At 34.9% G+C, this 22,500-nt stretch overlaps 1 protein-coding gene across 2 annotated transcripts in view; it reads right to left on the bottom strand.

The window, feature by feature from the left end:
- Window positions 1-22,500, bottom strand: part of LOC128248060 (uncharacterized) — a 32,063-nt gene that overhangs the window by 4,224 nt on the left and 5,339 nt on the right. Inside the window, exons 2-6 of one of the 2 annotated variants that reach the window (XM_089353406.1) lie at window positions 20,728-20,806; window positions 15,015-15,152; window positions 12,240-12,387; window positions 9,758-9,832; window positions 4,704-4,761 (exon numbers count right to left, since the gene is read on the bottom strand). In XM_089353406.1, coding sequence (XP_089209532.1) covers window positions 4,746-4,761; window positions 9,758-9,832; window positions 12,240-12,387; window positions 15,015-15,152; window positions 20,728-20,806 — 456 coding nt within the window. In that variant the 3' untranslated portion in view covers window positions 4,704-4,745. The remainder of the gene's footprint in view (window positions 1-4,703; window positions 4,762-9,757; window positions 9,833-12,239; window positions 12,388-15,014; window positions 15,153-20,727; window positions 20,807-22,500) is intronic. The other variant, XM_089353405.1, reaches the window with a different exon arrangement.

The raw sequence follows: 22,500 nt of genomic DNA, 5'->3' as shown, positions 1-22,500 counted from the left end.
TGTCTCTCTCACCAAGGTCAGCAGCTGTCGGACGCCGACGAAGGGAAATAACCCTGAAATCCGGATACGTTCGTGCTGCAGATGTTGGTGAGAGGGATAACTTCCCTTGGCAAACAGGACACAGTCGTGTGTCGATAAGCCAGCTGGAGGAGATGTCCTCCTGGGGCTAAAAGCAACAGTAACATCCACCCCTAGGGGTCAGCCACACTTAAGTGGCAATATACTACACTTTATCGTGCAGTTACTGTTAATACTTCATTTAGAGAATTAACATTGCTTGTTTTCACCTTTTTCGATATCAGTGAAGAATTTCACTGGAAAAGAAGATATAAGATTGCCAGGTTTTTGTCTCTCTCACCAAGGTCAGCAGCTGTCGGACGCCGACGAAGGGAAATAACCCTGAAATCCGGATACGTTCGTGCTGCAGATGTTGGTGAGAGGGATAACTTCCCTTGGCAAACAGGACACAGTCGTGTGTCGATAAGCCAGCTGGAGGAGATGTCCTCCTGGGGCTAAAAGCAACAGTAACATCCACCCCTAGGGGTCAGCCACACTTAAGTGGCAATATACTACACTTTATCGTCCGATTTTAACAGTTATTTTTTTAAAGCTATAATGGAAATGGCAAAGGAGCATATTCGGTATATATTGCTTTATGAGTTCAATAAAGCAACATCGCAACGGAAAGTGCCAGGAATATTAATGGAATGTATGGGGATCGGACAATAAGCGTAAGCCAGTGTCAAGCGTGCTTCCAGAAATTCCGAACTGGAAACTACATCCTACAAGATGAGCCTCGTGCTGGGAGATCTGAAAAAGACACTGAGGACGTCCTGCAAACCCAGATGGAACCAAATTGCATCGTAACTGTTGAAGAAGTAGCAGAGAAGCTACCAAAAAGAATGCATAAATCGAATTTAACCTCAGACGTATGTCTAAATTGAATTTAACCTCAGACGTAAGGGACAGTTGTGAAGCAAAGAGGAACTGACAGGCATGTAAGGGTTGTGCATTCGAGCAGAGCCATACGTTTATATATGCGCTTAAGGTGTAGGTAAGAGCAAGTTCATTCATGTGTGTCTGTGTCGCTGGATGTACGTGGTCTGAGTGCAAGTATGCCTGGGTATATATACGTCTTAGCGTGAGAGTGTAAGACATTGTGTACGTGTGGACATGTTGATGTAAGTAGACGTGTTAGGTGGGAATAAGTTGGAGAGGCTGTATGCGTATCCATGGGTGTAAGCGATATGAGGGGTATGAATTGGCCTAGGCGATAATATACCAGGGTTATAATCTAACATAGGTTCTTTTAACCCCGGGTATAGCCCGAACTAGGGGTATACTCTGCCCTTGTTACACCAGGAGTTAATTTAAGCACGTTCTAAGAATAAACGGCTCGACAAGTTTGAAACCATTCAACTTATGGTAATGTCATTGGATAACGAATATGATTTATAAAAATAAAGAATAAACATATTTAAAGTCATTTTTGTATTCAATTATTGCTGACATTAGTGGATAATGAAATAATAGACAAAAAGCAAACATAAGAATTCTACATTATAAGACTGAGATATCTACATAGAAATATAATCTAAAACAGGCTATTTGTGTATTTTTGTAACGTCACTGAACGATGAGACCCCCTTCGGTTATGACTGACCATGGGATTGCGCCTAGAAAGTTACCCTCCCAGGCACAAGCCCGGGCAAGGTTGTTTATGGAAGACGAACAGTCGCCCATGCATACCAGCCTCCCCTCTCCACGCCACTGATGTTATCCAAGGGAAAGGCAAAGGGGCCGATACAGCTTGGCACCTGTGACGTCGCAACTCATTTCTACAGCTGAGTGAACTGGAGCAACGTGAAATAAAGTGTCTTTGCTCAAAAATACAACTGGCAGCCTGGCTTGGGGTTCTAACTCACAACTCCACGATCGTAAGCTCGACGCTCTAACCACTGAGCCATGCGCCTTCACTGATAACTAAAGAATAAAACATAAAAATAAGAATTCTACTTTATGATTAATAGAAAGTTACAACAATTAGTTATTTATTTATTCATTATATTAAACCTTTTATAAGAAATGACTTTATTATATACAGCGAACTCCATAAAGATTTACCCATGTTTAAAACTCTTCCTAAAGAATACCGATGCAGTTAATATCTACATTTTACATAAAGATTTGCATATGTCTTTTGTTCATGTATCTGTCGTTTCGTTCGTCTATAATAGGTTTATAAACAAACATGGTGTCAAAAGCAAAACGTCACCAGATTGTTGCCTTAAAAATAGCTGGAGTGAGCATCACGGACATAACTAAACAATTAAATGTGCGCCGTAAAGCAGTGTTCAATACCTGGAAACTATATATAGAGTCCGCTACTACCTCTAGCTCTAGCAAGCCACCTTCTGGTAGGGATCGATCAATTCGTACCAAATAACCTGATGGGTCTTTGAAGAAGGAATGAACCGATATTCCCGCAGGAGTGCAAGAAAAACTGCAAAAGCCCTTGATATTTCGAAATCGTCAATGCACAGGATTTTAAAGAGGACTTAAATCTAACTGCATACAAGAAACAATCCCTTGCTGATTGTCCCAGTGACTCTGCCAATGACAGCCCAAAGCAAAAGACACTCAAAAGATCATGTGAAGAACCAGACAACGATGACATCTGCATCTCACAGAAATACAAGCAGACCAAGACTTTCAACTCACAAACAGGTTCAGGGAGGGAGTATCATAGCACCACTCTTGGCTTTACGTTTGATAAGGATGTGTACTATGGATGCACAAGGGACCTTCGACAACCACGGCATACATATAAAACCAAAGGTGACGGGAACTGCTACTTCCGGGCCATCAGCTACATCCTATCAGGATCAGAGGACAGCCATTTCCTTCTCAGAGATAAAGTCATCCACCACATGAAAACCGGCATGACAAAAAACTACAGGACTACTTGAAATAAGATGTGAATGAATATGTGAGCAACTCTGGCATCTCTCGTGATGGAGTCTGGGCAACCGATGTAGAAATCATGGCCACAGTGAATCTGTTGAAATGCTCTGGCGACAAGGTCATCCGCACAAAAGTAGTTCATGGATCAGTTGACCTATTCCGCAAGCTTGAATCTGCTATCAACAACAGAACATTGCACTTTATCTTGAAAACAAGCATGATCATTTTGATGTTATCAGTGTTTAACATTGAACATTTATATTGTAGCAAGGTTTTGATAGTTTTAGAAATTGAAGTTTCTGGACGTTATGACTATTATTATATTATGAAAAGTAAAATTAATTGAACATTATGTCATAATTGCATTATAATGTTTTTGGGTAAGTGCTTTTATTTTGAATGTGTAAATACTACTGAGAAGTGTGGTAGCAATCTTTGATCTTTGTGGAAGTCTAATATTTTTACTGATTGAAATTTTTCTCCACTTAACTTACCTGACAAAGCTGAACCCCCGAATAAATTGTTGAAAGATTAAATAATTCTGGTGTATATCACTCAACACTACTGATATCATGGGGGTATAATCTGGCCTGAGGGGTATGAATTGGCCTACCATGGTTATAATCTAGCCTAGGCTCTTTTAACCCCGGGTATAGCCCGAACTAGGGGTATACTCTGGCCTTGTTACACCAGCAGTTAATTTAAGCAGGTTCTAAGAAGAAACGGCTCGACAGGGTTGAAACCATGTTAGCTGAGATGAAGTGCACCGCTAACAATGTTTTGATCTGGTCCGATGAGAAGATCTTCACCTTGGAGGCAGTTACCAATAGTCTTCGAAGTATTGGTAGCTAGGTCACTACTCTCAATTATTCCTCCCCCCCCCCCACTATAACCTCTACTAACCTCTTAATGACAGGCGTTATGCACGTAATGCAGGAAAATAGACCTGCCCGAATATGCCAGGAGTCATTTACACCGTCAGAAGCCAGCTTCATTCATTGTGTGGGCTGCACTTGCATCTCATGTATCGAAGTCTCCCTTGATCTTCATTGATGCTGGCATCAAAATCAACAGTGACGTTAGTGTACGCAGAAATCTTTGGTCAACGTTACAACTTCACTCAAGATAGGGTTCCGACTCACACATGTAATTTGACACGGAAGTTGTGCAAAGAGTATTTGAGCGGTTTGGGGGACAAAGCAATATGGCCTCCTTGATGTCAAGACATTAATCCTATAGATTTTTCTACCTAGCCCATCTTAAATAGTAATGTTTTTGGTTGCTCCTATTCAAATGTGGCAGATCTGAAAAAAGCCCTTCAATCTTCATGGGTCAAATTTCATGAAGATGTGGTACGGCGCTAGCACAACTCACTGACCACTCGTTTCCAGGCTATGATCAAGGCAGAAGGTGGTCATTTTGAAGTTTGTCTATAGCAATGAATTGACAATTTACCTCTAACGTCGCAATACGAGTGGCCCCGATCGCTCCCTTCGATCATTGCCTCGTCGTGAACGGAGACCGACGGATGACGCGCGGACGAGGCCATTTTCCATCATTCCATGCTTTTCGTATGCAAGCCGGCGGGGCTCGCTCTGAGCACTCTAATTTTTTCACAGTGAACGTACCGGCCGCCTCGGACACTCGGCGAAGAGCACCCTCGGAGGAACCGTGCGGGCCGAAACGACCGGGAGGTGGACGCGCTACCGAAACGTGTGTGCCAAATTTCATTATCGTACCTTTAGTTTATTTTGAATAATTAAGAAATATCAATAGGTAAATCATTCTGTAGTCGTCCTGTAATAAATGAAAAATTATTATGATTAATAATTGAAATATTTAAATGTCTTTCGACATTTATAGCAACATGGCATTGTAAAGTTTCCATTAAAATTATATGCATGTATGTATATATATATATATATCGATATATATATATATATATATATATATATATATATATATATATATATATATATATATATATATACATAATGTTTGTATGTATACATATATATATATATATATATATATATATATATATATATATATATATATATATATATACATATATATCCACATATATACGTAGATTCTTATATATATAATTTTACATGTGATCTTCGCCTTGAAGAAATATATTATATAACTACTTCTAAATGAATTTCAGTGAATTTTAATTAATGGAAACTTTACATTAAGATGTTGCCATAAATGTAGAAAGACATTGATATATATTTATATATATGTATATATATATATATATATATATATATATATATATATATATATACACAAAAGATACACAGGTAGACATACACACAAATGTATATATAGATTTATATTATACTATTTTATATACCATATATATATATCTGTAATATAAATGTGCAGCAAAGATGTACAGATGTCAATTCATTACAGCCGTTTCAAACGACTTTTTTAATTGATTAATGAAAACATTAGAAAACCATTTTAGGCAGATGACTACATAGACTTCTAACACAAGGGACCAACCAACTGCTTTAACATATTCGTATCACCAACCGGGGCTCAAATATTTACATTGATTCTGCTGCTATTTCTTTGGTAGAATGAGCTTAGAAAGTAGTTTATGTACTGTCAAACCATCAGGAATTAAGAGGTTGGTAGAGGATATAGTGGGGGGGGGGGATAATTGAGAGTAGTGACCCAGCTACCAACACTTCGAAGACAATAGTGAGAATGTAGTCTTCAGTTATCCAAAATTAAATATTCTGGGAGTTGTAGCTATATTCTAGACAAAGGTGATAAATTAATTAGTATCATGACAATCTACTAGACCTTCTAAGTACTGGAACATTATATCTGGCTTTGTCTACACCAATGGGTAAGGCTTGGGGTGATAAAAATAGAATACTTGATAGGGAAGAAGTGATAATTGTAAGAAAATAGGAAATATATATTATGTATATCTGTAAAGTGATTATTCCATCATCAGAGTGAGAGAGAGAGAGAGCGAGAGAGAGAGAGAGAGAGAGAGAGAGAGAGAGAGAGAGAGAGAGGAAATAGGTTAAACATATGTAACAGCGGGATAAAAGTCCCTCATCAATGATAATGGTCGTGATTCCGTAAGTCCAGGGAGGGCGGGGATATCCAAACAAGCCCGGTTATATCCAGTGAGATTGGGTATTCGTTACGTAAATACATGGTGGATTGTAATAAAAAATATAAAAAGAAAAATGCACTAAAACTTAGCCATACGTACATTATATATATATATATATATATATATATATATATATATATATATATATATATATATATATATGCATATTAAATACGTATCTCTATATATTTATATATAAACATAAATACATATATGCCCATACACAGACACAAACGAACATATATACATATATATACATATATATATATATATATATATGTATGTATATATATGTATATATATATATCAAAAATTTAAATGAGAGTTTTGACGCTAATATCCATTATTATTGAAGTGTATTACCTATGTCAACATTTCTGTAAAAGGTTATATTTAACTGTCAATTCAAGTTAAATAAGTAAATTACGTTACACATCCTCAGGGTAAAAAGTAAAAAGTAAACACCAGAAATATAATCTCTAAGTCTGATTCATATTCAAATTCCTCCTTAAATAAAAGTCCGTCTAAGGGAGAAAACCCTCATAATATTATTAATTATAAACAATCAAGTATTAAAAATTATGGATTCTTGGTAATAGAATCTAAACCAATCGAAATCTATATCATATTATATCTAGAAACTTTAGTTATTATTGGTAAATTATACATTAATATACCCTGCCTTTAAACCTAATATTATACTATAATACCCGATCATACTGAAATGTATAATTTATTTAAACCAGTAAAATGTATGTCTAAGATAATGGCTACATCTGAAAGCATTGTATGTGAGTTTATTTATTAACTTACCCTTAGAGAATAATATAAAATATAATTCTAGATTACACAGCGAGCAATATCTCTTACCTTTGTTATAAGGGAAAGATTTGACATTAGATATTAAAAATGAGATATATAGACCATATCATAAACCTTCCACTAACCTAAAATATATAAGTAAGTGGAGTAATCATCCTAGAAAAATTATCGATAATTTACTAAGAAATATTTCATTAAGATTTTCTAGATTATCTGCAAATGATAGGATTTTTGATAATGAAGCTCAATTCTATAATTCGGCATTAAGTAGGGCAGGATACAAAGAGAAGGTTTACTATGTTAAACCTGATCGTAACAACATTAAGACATATAAGAATAATAGGTATAAGAATAAGCTAAGCGGAAATAAGGAAAATAAACACAGAGATATTCATAAACGTAACATAGGTAATTTAAAATTTTTAAAGAATTATGCTAATGACTGTGATAACACTAAAGGTGATAATATATGGTTCATAGTCCCTTTTGGTAGAAATGTTAAATGTAATTTGATTGCACAGTTTAGAGAGGTGATAAGTAGATATTTCCCAAAGAATTCACACTATGGTAAAATTATTAACACACATAGCATTAGGTTTGGTTTCTCAAACACTATGAACTTAGCCCAAATAATTGCAGCCCATAATTTTAAAATACTTAAATCAAAGGGAATCGGGGAGGATAGTGATGAGAACCTTGATATAAATAATAATAATAATAACAATCAGCACATACCCAAGGCGCACAGAGCTGCGCTCGGTAGTGAAGTGAAAGCACGTTATAAAAATAAAACTACTGAACAATAATAATAATAATAATAATAATAATAATAATAATAATAATAATAATAATAATAATAATCGTACTATGATTACAGTAACAGAGATTAACCCCAGAAGATTGAAGTTTGACGGCCCAAATGTGAGAATGAAGAATGTAGTTTATCAATGTAAGGTAAAGACTCAGACAGATGTTAGCCTATACGTGGGGTGTTCTTCGGGACAAATCTGTAGAAGAATATCTAACCATTATAGTACCTTTAGAGATAGAAGTAAAATAGCGAGTACTAGTCTTAGTAAATTCATTTGGGAACTGAAAGAACGAAAAAAGCAATATTCGTTAGAATGGTCAATTATTGGGAAATCTTTCCCTTATGACACAGGTAAGAGATATTGCTCGCTGTGTAATCTAGAATTATATTTTATATTATTCTCTAAGGGTAAGTTAATAAATGAACTCACATACAATGCTTTCAGATGTAGCCATTATCTTAGACATACATTTTTCTGGTTTAAATAAATTATACATTTCAGTATGATCGGGCATTATAGTATTATATTAGGTTTAAAGGCAGGGTATATCAATGTATAATTTACCAATAATAATAAAATTGTATTTGTGTTTCTTTACTACAGTTTCTAGAGATAATATAATATAGATTTCGATTGGTTTAGATTCTATTACCAAGAATCCATAATTTGTGATACTTGATTGTTTATAATTGATAATATTATGAGGGTTTTTCCCCTAAGACGGACTTTTATTTAAGGAGGAATTTGAATATGAATCAGACTTAGATTATATTTCTGGTGTTTACTTTTTACTTTTTACCCTGAGGATGTGTAACGTAATTTACTTATTTAACTTGAATTGACAGTTAAATATAACCTTTTACAGAAATGTTGACATAGGTAATAAACTTCAATAATAATGGATATTAGCGTCAAGACTCTTATTTAAATTTTTGATACATAACCAAGGAGATCGATCCATAAGGAGTCTACTATAGACCTTTGGGGAGAAATTTTGGCTATTTTGGTTACGATTACATGTTTATCTCACCAATACATTGTGGAGATATCATTATACGAACATATATACATATATATGTATGTGTGTGTGTGTGTGTGTGTGTGTGTGTGTGTGTGTGTGTGTGTGTGTGTGTGTGTGTGTGTGTGTGTGTGTGTGTAAAGATAAATTAAATATGGAGATATTCTATTGACATTCAATAATTTATTTGTAGGACGGCTGGATTGTAAAAGTTGATTGAACCGATTGACCCTGAAGTGACTTATATCTAATTGAACTGTCACTTTGCATATCAAAAAATATATATATAAGTCGAAATAATTTGTTAGACTTTTACGGTTTTTATAACTTTGTTTTATATAATATCATGTTATGCTATATATTATACATATAGTATTTAATGTAATAATGTAGCAGAAATAAATTATTGAATATCAATAGAATATCTCTATATTTCATTTATCTTTATTATTGAATTATACTAATATTTATATTGTATCCAACTGAAGTACCAGTGAATTGGATGTTTAACACACCCCTTTGAAGGAATTCTTTTCCTCGGTGTGTTATTTCATATATATATATATATATATATATATATATATATATATATATATATACATATACATTAATGCATAAATATCTTTTATCTTTTACACGTTACAATCATCTGACTACGACAATGCTGGGGCTATGTCCTGAAGAGTTGAAATCGACAGATTCGATAGCAGTGCTTTTTAACATCCTAGTGCATATCATATTGGGCAATTCTGCCGACATAAGCACACAAACAACGACTGTGGGGCAGTGGGGTGGGGAGAAACACAGACAAGACACACACTGAAACGCATATATATTGCAATAAAACACAGACACGAATATATATATATATATATATATATATATATATATATATATATATATATATATATATATATATATATATATATATATTATACATATATACACATATGTTCTAGTAAGTGAAGAGGGATATATAATCCAGGTGGTTACCTTATGTAGTATGGCAGTTGCTGATCCGAAAGTTCAAATTTTACATCTTCCTTGTAATTTTTCGGGTTTACTAATCTGAAAATCCACAAAATATCCGTAGATTATATAATGTAAAAAAAAAAAGATTGCAGAATGGAGTTAGCAATACACACCTATTCTGCTGTAGATACTGATAGACTCCCTGTTAGTGTCATCATGAAATCAAACACAATCTTACATCCTCTTTGAACAAACTTTGGAGAGATTCTTGAGACTCAGGCTACATAGTGAAATGCTTCTTATCCCAATCTAGCATTCCAGTTTTCAGAAAAAAAGGGAAATGCCACTTGGGCTTAACTACCGCCTGCTTTTATTCAACTCCCGCTTTATCAAAATGTTTGAAAGGGCGATGATGAGATCAGCAATGAGCTTGCTTGTTATTTTTTATTTATTTATTTATTTATTTATTGAGAATAGCTGGTAGCAAGTAGAACTCAATTAAGATTGAAAGGCGAGATAATATCAAGAATGAATAATTCTCCAAAATTGATGTGACATTAAAGAAGCGACAATGTGATTGTCAAGAATACTGAAGACTTGTTTCTGACTCTCACAAACGCACGCACGCGCGCACACACACACAACAATACAAGTACAATTATAGATAGATAGATAGATAGATAGATATCTTTTATTAGCCACACAGGGCTGCACACAGAGGGGACAAATACAACTGTAAAGCTTTTCTTTAAAAATAAAAAAGGTAAAATAAAAATAAAAAATCCGATCAAAAGGGATCGGTAGAGGCAAAAAGGGGGGGGGGGGGTATCGTATAACACAGAAAATGTCAATAGTGTAAAATGGGGTAACATTAGGTTTATCCATGGAGAGAAAAGCCTACGGAAAAGACCACGGTAAACTCAGCAGGGAATAGACACATGAGAGCAAAGTGCTCTCTCTCTCTCTCTCTTTTTTAAAATTATTTTTCTCGATTTATAGGATCATGCTCAAAGAGGTATCGTCACTCGCACGCACCATCTTTGCTACATTCACCCACCTTTTAATGAAACTTTCACGAGACAAAAACTGCCTCTCTATTCTCACCTTCCTTTTCAAGTGATACTTGAAAAAGTTGATGAGCGATTGGCCAGAGAGGTAAGTTTTCGTCTCTAATCCTTTCGCTCGGGTCCACCACACACATTCTTTCACCATGGCCACCAGTATGATGAACACTGCCTTGCCTTCCCTGTTGAGGGACGGTGGTGGAGCAATTTGCACAATAGACTCGGCTGACAGGCGGACTCGTCCCACACGTGACAGCAGCCGTTCGGCATAACCCACAGGTCGGAAATCTTTGGACACTGCACGAGTGCGTGCAGAACCGTTTCGTCGCTCTGACCGCATCTCGGGTAGGTCGGTCCGGTGTGTCTCGAACCTGTACAGCTTATCCCGAACGGGTAATGCTTCTCGATAGCACTGCCAGGCCAGGGATCTCTGGTGGTTGTCCATAGGTCCCAGCCCGAAAGTTGTCCTGAACAGGAGGGTCAGGTGTTCCTCGTCGACGCCCAGATTCTGCCCGAGATCGTCGTCGCACCTCCCCTCCTAGATAGATAGATAGATAGATAGATAGATAGATAGATAGATAGATAGACAGATAGATAGATAGATAGATAGATAGATAGATAGATAGATAGATAGATAGATAGATAGATAGATAGATATACATTCTTGTTTGCCTGTGCAGTGTACATCTGAGCATGAAAATGTTTCCATAGCTTTTTTCTCTTATATTTAATCTCCTGACAACACTAAATTAAACATAAGCGGAAATATGTCTTCTCTCTTCTGTTTAACATTGTAATCTATGTAGTTTATAAACTATCTGAAATATATGAGGGGCTTGCTTTGCAATCACGTGCTTTCAGGTTCAGTTCCACTAATCGCCACATTGTGCAAGATTTATTTGATATAGCGCCGAGTCGACCAAAGAAATTTGAGGAGCTAAGAGGGGAAACATGTTGTGTGTGTGTGTGTGTGTGTGTGTGTGTGTGTGTGTGTGTGTGTGTGTGTGTGTGCGTGCGTGCGTGTGTGTGTGTGTGCGTGCGTGTGTGTGTGTGTGCGTGCGTGTGTGTGTGTGCGTGCGTGTGTGTGTGTGTGTGTGTGTGTGTGTGTGTGTATGCGTGTGTGCGTGCGTGTGTGCGTGCGCGTGTGTGTGTGTTTTCAACTTTAATTCTGTCCTACTTAAGAAACAGAAAACAGTCTGTCATAGACTTCGCTGAAAACGAAACACCTTTTTAAATAAAAAATAATAAAAGGATTTCATTGGTTTGTCAGTTGAAAAAGCTAACCGGAAATGGTTACATTTATATTTCAACGTCTGAATGAGAACTAACTGGAGCTAGATGTAGATCAGAAGAGAACATGTATTACAAAGACACTTCAACAGTGATATGGAGGAAATACATTATATAAGCTAAATTAGATAGTCAAAATATACACTCACCTGTCAAAACACTGTCCCCCTGATTTTGATATGACTCGAACGCTATTACTTCCGGTAATCGAGCACGTGCGAGTCCAGCATTCTGTATTTTCCAAGCTCGCCCAAGTTTTACCGTGGGTAACACAATTGCCATAATTGTCCCGACAATCTGTTGTTGACAAAAAAAATAAATTATTTATTATTAATATTTAAAAAAATTATCTTTGACATAATTAGGACTATAATGTTTTAAAGCTTTTGCAAAAAGCCAGCAGTTTCAGGAGATCGGGTAAGTTGATTACATCGACTCTAATGCACCAGAGTTACTTGTTTTATCGAACTGGAAGGGATCAAATTCAAAGACGACCTCGGTGGAGTTTAAAGTCAAACTCGAAAACCAGAAGAAATTCCGATAAGCATTTTGCTTGACTTGCTAACTATTTTGCCAATTCACCGTTAGTTTTTCTTGTCTAGTTTTTTATTAAGCGTAATTTATTACTCTTTTACTTGTTTCAGTCATTTGACTGCGGCCATGCTGGAGCAGCGCCTTTAGTCGAGCAAATCAACCCCATTACTTATTCTTTGTAAGCCTAGTACTTATTCTATCGGTCTGTTTTGCCGAACCGCTAAGTTACGGGGACGTAAACACGCCAGCATCGGTTGTCAAGCGATGTTGAGAGGACAAACACAGACACACACATGCATATATGTTCTTGCCTTTAACACTCCAACGCGGAGTATAGGCCACTTATAATTGAATTCCATGTCGCATAATTTTTCGCTTCTGTACTTATACTCTGCCATAAATGTCCCCTTTTCTCTACTTCCTTTTGTGTTGATCTACGCCACGAGTTCTTAAGCCTACCCCTCTTTCTATATCCATCTGGATTCCACTGTAAAGCACTTTTCGCTGCATTCGGTGGATCCTTTCTAATTGTGCTACCAATCCACTTCCACTTTTTCTTAAATATTTACTCCCTAATCGAAACTTGATTTGTTCTTTGCCATAGCTCCATGTTGCTTAATGTTTCATAAGCAATATGAAGCTATGGCAAAGAACATGCATATATATATACACACACACACACACACACACACACACACGGAAACTGAAAGAAGCCCATGCTATATATGTATATATATATATATATATATATATATATATATATATATATATATATATATATATATATATATATATATATATATACATATATACCATGGGCTTCTTTCAGTTTCCGTCTACCAAATCCACTCACAAGGCTTTGGTCGGACCAAGGCTATAGTAGAAGACACTTGCCCAAGTTTCCACGCAGTGGGAATGAACCCGATATTCCTAAAATAGGAATTGATTAAACTGAACATGTGAATATTCTGTATCTCGCTTTTTAAAGGAGAGATAGCACGCATTTCAATTAACATATACACCAGTAGTATGAAAGCTATTTGAAGCATTCTATTTGATTCTGAGTGTAAAAATGACACTATGCCGTTTACGACATTCAACATTCCACTTGATCTGATCAACAAAAACTCCTGCTCGTGAAACTAACGTGCAAGTGGCTGAATAGACCACAGATATGCGTGCTCTCAGCGTAGTTCTGAGGGAGATTCAGAATGTGACAAGGCTAACCCTTCGAATTATACGTGCAATTTATTTTTGCCAGCTAAATGGACTGGGACAACGTGAAATAAAGTGTATTGGTTAAGTACTCAATGCACAGCCGGGAATCCGACTCAGGACTGTGAGCCGAATACCCAAACCACTAAGCCACGCACCTTCACACCTTATAAAAGTTATCATTTAGTGAACCTACTCAACATCTTAAGGTATTCTTAATGCTGCGTGATAAAAAAAACCTCACTAAATAATGTTACTAACTAGTGTTCTTATATATTTTTTGCTTATTTTTTTGCAAGGGCTGAGGACATGATTACAAAACTAAATACTATTTTGACTTAAGTGTAATGTAACAGTGTATAATAGAGGTGTTGCGTATAACATTTATGGAAGTAATTTACGTGTATGTTTGTGCTTATTTGATGCGAAGATTTGTCGTGTGTGGGTATTCGCATTCAAAGGAGCGTATGCATCAATACATATGCATAGCTTTTGTTAATAAATTGCGTATATTAAATCAGTGTGGGTATCCGAATATCATTAAATGCGTTGTGACAGCACTGAAATTTGATTGGTGAGGTCGAGATTAATTTAAGATTTTATTAAGATAATTCGTAATCGTCGGCTTTATCTCGTATCCGACTATTCATCTCCTTCTTTGCTGAACACGTCCTCCATGGCGATGCCATTGATGACTCTATTAACCAATCCTTGCATAGAAGAGTCTGTGGCATTGACTGTATGGCAATGTTGGTGGAGGATGGGTTTCGATATCCGATGGTTAGCACATTTCTAAGATAAATATTCTGCATTGATAAACACAGTTTAACGTTCATTTAAATTATTATAAAACTTGGTTGGGTGGTCCACCTTGTCCATATATGAAATAATAATTCAGAAGATTCTAAGAAAATTTGAAGGGCACTACACTCGAAATTGGAAAAGAGAATATATATATATATATATATATATATATATATATATATATATATATATAGTGAGAATTTCCCCCCCCCCAAAAAAAAGACGAAGACGGGTGTGTACACAACAAACAGATGTATTAGTTTGGGAAGTGAGAAAGTCGTTAACATTTCGAGCCTACGCTCTTCGACAGAAAGGAACACAAAAATAAACAGGGAGAGAAAATAGAAAATATATATATATATATAACTTACACACAGTTTTCGTATATACTCTCCATTTAGTTTCACTCTTCCAACGGCATAATTTTAAGGCACACATTATGTCTGTCTTTTCTAACCATATCTCTCCGTAACTGTGGCATTGGCCCTCAACTGAACATCCATCACAATCTAAATAGAAATAGGTATAATAATATCTATTAAGTATTATATTATATATATATATATATATATATATATATATATATATATATATATATATATATATATATATATATATATATAGGTATTTTCTGAGATAAATTTATTATAAACTAGAAGATAAAGATGGTTTCGATAATATCCAACGGAAATCATATACTTTGCTTCCTTCTAATTCATATATGAAATTCAGAGGGATCATTTACCTCCTAATCCAGTTGTTTTGGAAAACTGATAGATTCCTTTACCCCTTTACCAAAACAGTCCAGAAGTGTTGTAGGAACATCGGTATGGAATTTGGGATTACCAAATGCTCAGTACTTAATATGAAAAGAGGGAAGAAAGCAGCTTGCGGAGGATTGCAGTTACCATCAGGAGAAACCATGGGTGAACCCGACACCATTGGGCATAGATATGTAAGGATTTTGGAGTTGGATGACATTCTACACAGAGAAATGAAATTCAAGGTCAGCGAGGCATATCAGAAAGGATGAAGATGGTATGGAGAGTTTGAAAGGAATACACAGGACGTTAAAGATGATACAGCATCGTGGGCATGGTTTAAGCGAGGTGATTTGAAGCGTACCACCGAAATCCTGATCATTGCTGCACAAGACCAGGCTTTCACTACCAATTCAGTGAAGTATAACATCTATAAAACTTCTGACACCCAGAAATGCAGTCTCTGTGGAAAGAGTGTGGAAAATGTGACCAACTTGGTAAGTGGATGTAAGAGCCTTGCACAAAAAGAACACAAGCGCCGCCACAATAAAGTGTGTATGTATCTTCATTTGTAATAATACTCTAAATACCAATATGAAGTATCAGAGAACTGGTATGAGCATATACCAAGTAAAGTTGTGCAGGAGGTGGGGAAACGTAGTAACGATACTCTGGGACTATGATTTTCAGACGGATCATGTGACTGAACACCGTCGGCCGGATATTATCATACTGAATAAGAGACACAAATACTGTCAGATCATTGATGTAGCCATACCAAATGACACAAATGTTGTGAGTCACTTTAAATATTAACCTCGATTCAATATCACCGTGTACAAACTCTATACTTGGAATGACTAATTTTAAATACTATTAGAACTTACTCACAAGGCACTGGAATCTTATATGTATACCATTCTGCCTAAATAATAAATTAATTAAATAGTTTTCTAAGATGAAAAGCGAGATTTATTAAGATATTAAGAAATAATTAGGAGAAAGCTTTGGTATAAATAGAAGAAAAACCATATATTTATAGAGACTAAGTATGATATGAATAAGAAAAAATATCAAACCAAAGACTAAAGGTTCAAATATATAAGAAAAGGACGAATAGATTAATATAAATTAGTATTGTAGATTGGGATAGATTAAATCAAATAAGGTAAGTATATGGAAAAACAATATTAGTATGCATTCATTAAATATTGTTTAAAATTCATAAGAACAGATATAGTTATATACATATATTCATACCTATAGAATCGTACGTATATATACATAGATATACAATTATAGATTAATATAGACATAGAACATATGCATACATAATTAAACACATGAATATACATATATTTATATACACATATACATATATTTATATATACACACATATAGATGTTTTGATTTTTGCTTTCCTTAGTTCCTGGATGTCAATGTTTGTTCTGTCTATTCCATTGGACATTAAGTCTAGAGGGAATCCTCTTTGGCTGTATATTTTCTTCATTTCATCCGGTCTTTTTTCACATTTAGATGTGTCTGATACTATTGTGCATATCCGCTTTGGTAGCTTAGAAGGAGAGTTCAATTTTGTGTGTTTTGGGTGACATTATGTAAACGGAAGGTACTGCTTGGAATCCGTAGACTTCTGGAGAATGTCCGTTTCTATTTTCCTATCCGTGTTTGTGACAGAAATGTCTAGAAAGGCAAGTTCCTTGAAGTTAAACTCCATTGGATGTTGTTGCTTAGATTGCCCAGCATATTTTTGAATTTTTGACAGCGTATCAGGGTTATCTTGTCATAAGATAAAACAACTATACATGTTCCTTCTCCGATTAATTTTTAAGTAGTGTATGAAGAGGGCCTCCAAATACTAGAACAGATTAGTTGTAAATTGTTTTTGTCCCTGGAATCCCATGACTATACTTGCATATGTAGGAACTACCTTCGTACCCAGTGCAGTTCCTGGTATTTGTCGGTATGCTGATCAAGGTGGAGTAGTTGTTTTGTAGTATGAACTTGAGCTGATCAATGATAAAGTTTTTTGTTTTGTTTTTTTCAGTGCGTGTCAGTAGTTCAGATTGGTATGTGTCTAACCAGTATTGGATCGCAATTATTCCATAGTCATGAGCTATATTTGTGTATAAGTTAACAACGTCAAAAGAAACAAAAATTCTGTGTTCACTTATCGTTTTGGGCAGATAATTCAGCATGTCTATGTCATGTCATATGTCGTTCAGTACATGTTTTAGTAAGGGCTTTACGAGAATGTCCAAGAAGTTGCTTAGTCTGTGAGTTTCACATGCAAGGCCTGCAATGATTAGTCTGAGCTTTAAATGGAGACGCTAAATGTATGTATATGTATCTGTCGAGGATTTACAAACATCACTTATTAATTTGTATTTGTGTATTTACGGTATACAGTAAAATTGTACTCGACTTCTTTGTTGGTTATACCTTTGTGGTACGTCTTTAGAAAAGTTCGGTGATTGACCGTTATTCTTGATTCCTTTTTCATAATAATTGTGTCTTATAACGTTGTAAGTACTAGACCTTTATTGTACTCTATGTCCATGTGACTACTATACTTACTTTATCGGCTTCTTTAATGGTTATTTCAGACCAAAATGCTCTTCCAATCATGTTTTGTGAAGTTTGATTTGATGTTTCTGTTTTCAATTTTCAAGAGGAAAATTCACAATATGCTCACGGCAGGTGTCTAGTGCTTTGTTCTGTCATATTGTAGATTTTACAGGAATGGATCTACCCACCTTTTCATCTTCCCCCTCTACAAATTCTCGGACTCGTTCACCCAATAACAGAGAATAAATAAATAAATGAAACAATTCCTCAACAATTATGAACCACAATTAAAAATCAATCCATATATAAGGATCCATATTTTACACACAGGCACGCATAAAGAATTCTACACTTCAATAAATTTTTGACACAAAAATAATACCTTCCCCAAAACAAAAAAACACATACAATCACACAAAACAAAATGTTCCTAAAAAAACAAAGCACACGCGCACACAGCAAAAATCAAACAAATACAAACACAGCAACAACAACAAAAACTACTTCTACTACTACTACTTATTCTCAAAAGACCAACCCGCACATACCACAAAACAAGCTTACATACAAATCAACATATTTTCAAAAACACAACACGCACACACACACCACAAAATAAAACAAAGAAACAAGCACAGAAACAAAAAAAACAAACCACACACTACAAAAACAAACACACATACCAGAAAAATAAACGCATACGACAAAAAAAAAACATACATAGACGCACCACAAAGCAGTTGAAAAATACATCGTCCGAAACTCTTTCAAATCCATTATCGATCATCTTTGACATCCGTTTAACACAATATACGCACACAGCTGATCGTATTCTCAGTAAAAAAGGAACTTGTTAACTGATAACTCAATAAAATTCTTGCCCCACCCTCACCCACCCCCGATGAAACCTATTTAACACAGTATATACACGCAGCTAACCTTTTCTGAATAAAAAAGAAATTTAAAATGTTTGACACAAAAATATTTGCTTCCCCAAAACAGCATACCCCAAGAAAACAAAAGACACGTGTACGCGCGCGCTGCCAGCCGGCCATATCCTGAATAAATACTCGCTATTCAATTCAGAAGAATTCTTTTCATTTCAAACGAATTCTTGAAACTTGATCCTTTGAATTCCATTCCAGACCCCTACATAGACAACATATACAAGATCAGACACTAAGATGAAATTTTACACATTTTCTTAACTCTGCACACAATATGAGAACACACTATTTTTTATTTCTAATTTTTTAATTATTCCCTAATCCTTGACTTTCAATTCTTAATAGCTGATAAGATTGACATAATCATCGAAACCTGGTAATATCTTATAAGTCATTCTAGGTAACAAATATAACGATCTGTCAACATACGCAAATGTCGAACAGTGAGAGTGAGTACACAGCACTGCATTGGTGGATAAAATTTCTTTATTTCTGTATTAAGGCTACCATTAGTTTCATGTTAATAAAATCATCTTAATATCCTAACAATTTTTAAAGCTGATCACATGAAGAAATAGTGCTCGTCTCTATTTTTTATGAAAACACAAAATATCTCGAAAATTCACAAAATGGCTCGTAAAAAAAAACACGGAATCAAGGAGCGCTACTCTTGGATGACGCCTTTTGAACGATTACTTTCTTTTGGTGTGACTTTTGGGGTAAAAACCATGTTGAATGGTGAATTTCCATACATTATATTATATTATATGTGATGTTCGCATGTTTTTGTGCCGAGGGAGTTCATCGGGGATGGGGAATATATCTTTTTCATTTTATCATTTTTGTTTTCATTTTATCTAGTTTCAGCTCATGAGCTGTGGCCATGCTGGGGCACCGCCATCTTCTATGCATGGAGTTCGTATGTTGTATATATTCAATGTTCGCATTCAGAGAAGGAAACTATCCATGTGGCATTGGTGGAGTGGATGGTTGTTCCTCTTTGAAATGTCAGAATGTGAAATATTGTTTGTGCATGCAAGGAGAGAAGGTTTCATCCCTAATATTTAAGATGTTACCTGTTGATTTCGATTATATTTAGCTTATACCCCGTCCGCAGTATTTTCTGGCTCCATGTTATCTGGTGGTTGCTTACTTCTTCTTTCAATATCTATATAATATTGGGACGGAGGTCTGGCATGTTTTTTTAAATTGTTGTCCCTGAATGACGCCACGTGTCGTGTGAATCTATTTTTAAATGAGTTGCCCGTCACTCCGTCTTTGTTACTTCGTCAGGTTCCATGATTCTGGCCTTGTACATGAGTACTTTTTCAAGACTGTTATTAGTTAGAGGACGGCAGTAGTGGAGATCTACAGTTAGTGTTTTTCGAGGGACAGACCTAGTGAATTTCTTTTAATTGTGACTGAGTATTATCGACCCTATATTGGGGTGGCAACTATAGCTAACTTTAACCTTGTTTCTATTGAAGATCCTATGATATTTGTGTGAATGTGTCAAGTGATTGTCTATTTATTTCAACAATTTCCTATGTTCATGTAGTAGCTACATTCATTCTATAAGATGGTTTAACCCATAAGATTTTCCTCTGTCTGTGTCTTTTTTATGCAAATATACATGCATATTATCAATTTATGATAATAGAAAGGAAATATTAATAAATGTTACACGAAAAGATTGATTGATTAACTTGAAAAAACAATAGGCGCGCATATAATTTACAAATGTTTAATTATTCGGTATCTTTTTTTTTTATATCCGAGTGGATACTTACCTTCACTGAAAGCTCCTATTAAAGTTGTTATTGTTGTCAAAGACAACAAGCAAAATGTAAATAGTCGTTTCATAGTCATCTGAAATTACAAATTTAATTGTAAATAATCGAACTATCAGGTTGAGTAAAAAGTAAGCAATGTTTTGGACCATGAAGAATTTGTACCGGATTTTTACTGAGTTTTGAATTCCTTTTTTTTTTTAACACGTTTTTGCAATTGACTGATAATACAGGCATAGATTTGTCCAGATGCATCAATAAATTAATATTGATATTTTTTTCACCCTTGTTACAATCATTGGAAATGGAACTGTCAAAGAGCGATATTCAAGCAATTTTGCTTTTCAACTTCAAAATGGCCGTAAAGCAGCTGAAACTGCTCGCGATATCAATGAAACGTTTGGTGAGGAAATGACCAGTGAGTGGTCAGCTCGAAAATGGTTTAAACGATTTCGCAGTGGAGACCTGGGCCTTGAAGATCGCGAGCGTAGTGAACGCCCATCTATCATCGATGATGATCAATTAAAGACCGTCGTTGAAAAAGATCCACGTAAAACCATTTGAGAACTGGCAAAATAACTTCAAGTTAACCAGAAAACTGCCTGCAATCATTTGCATGCGATCAGAAAACAAAAAACCTCGACAAATGGCTACCACACGATTTGAATGAAAATAAGAAAATCCGTGGTTATGATATTTGCTCGTCGCTTCTTCTCCGTAACCAGACCAATCTATTTTTCGATCGTATAGTAACTTGCGATGAAAAGTGGATTCTGTACAATAATAAAAATACGTTCACCGCAGTGGTTGGACCAAAATGAAGCACCGAAAACCTTCCCTAAACCCGAGCTCTTCGAAAAGAAGGTTATGGTGACTGTTTAATTGTGTACTGCTAGTCTCATCCGCTAAAACTTCTTAAAACCCGGAAAAACCATTACTGCAGAAACATATTGCCGTGAAATTGCCGAAATGAACGAAAAACTGCTAATCTTCATGACAATGCTCGACAATACGTTTGACTAATGACGCTCCAGAAGTTGAGGGAACTTGGTTACGAAGTTCTTCCACACCTAGCTTATTCCCCAGACCTTTCCCCTACCGACTACCAGTTTTTCAAGCGCCTCCAGGGTTTCCTGTGAGAGAAGGAGTTCAAAAATAAAACCGATACCTAAAGGACATCAGTTCGAGAACTCCAGATTTTTATGTTACCGGAATAAACAAACTTGTAACTCGTTGGCAAAAATGTGTTCATTGCAATGAGACTAATTTTGATAGATAAAAGTTCCGTATTGTTGAAATATATATTGTGATAAATGATAAATTTCAAGTTTCAAAATGTTGCTTACATATTACTCAGCTTGATAGTAATTGCTTTGTAATTCAGAAAAAAAGTAGATACAAATGTGAACTTTTGGGATGCATATATATGTATATATATATATATATGTATATATATATATATATATATATATATATATATATATATATGTATATATATATATATATATATATATATGTATATATATATATATATATATATATATATATATATATATATATATGTATATATATATATATATATATATATATATATGTATATATATATATATATATATATATATATATATATATATATACATATATATATATATATATATATATATATATATATATATATATATATATATATATATATATATATATATATATATATATATTATATATATATATATATGTATATATATATATATATATATATATATATTATATATA

Source organism: Octopus bimaculoides, chromosome 6 (assembly GCF_046866305.1).
Source record: "Octopus bimaculoides isolate indiv1 chromosome 6, ASM4686630v1, whole genome shotgun sequence".
Classification (NCBI taxonomy): Eukaryota; Metazoa; Mollusca; class Cephalopoda; order Octopoda; family Octopodidae; genus Octopus; species Octopus bimaculoides.
The sequence above is the reverse complement of the archived record's forward strand: the minus strand, read 5'-3'. Positions and strand labels throughout refer to the sequence as shown.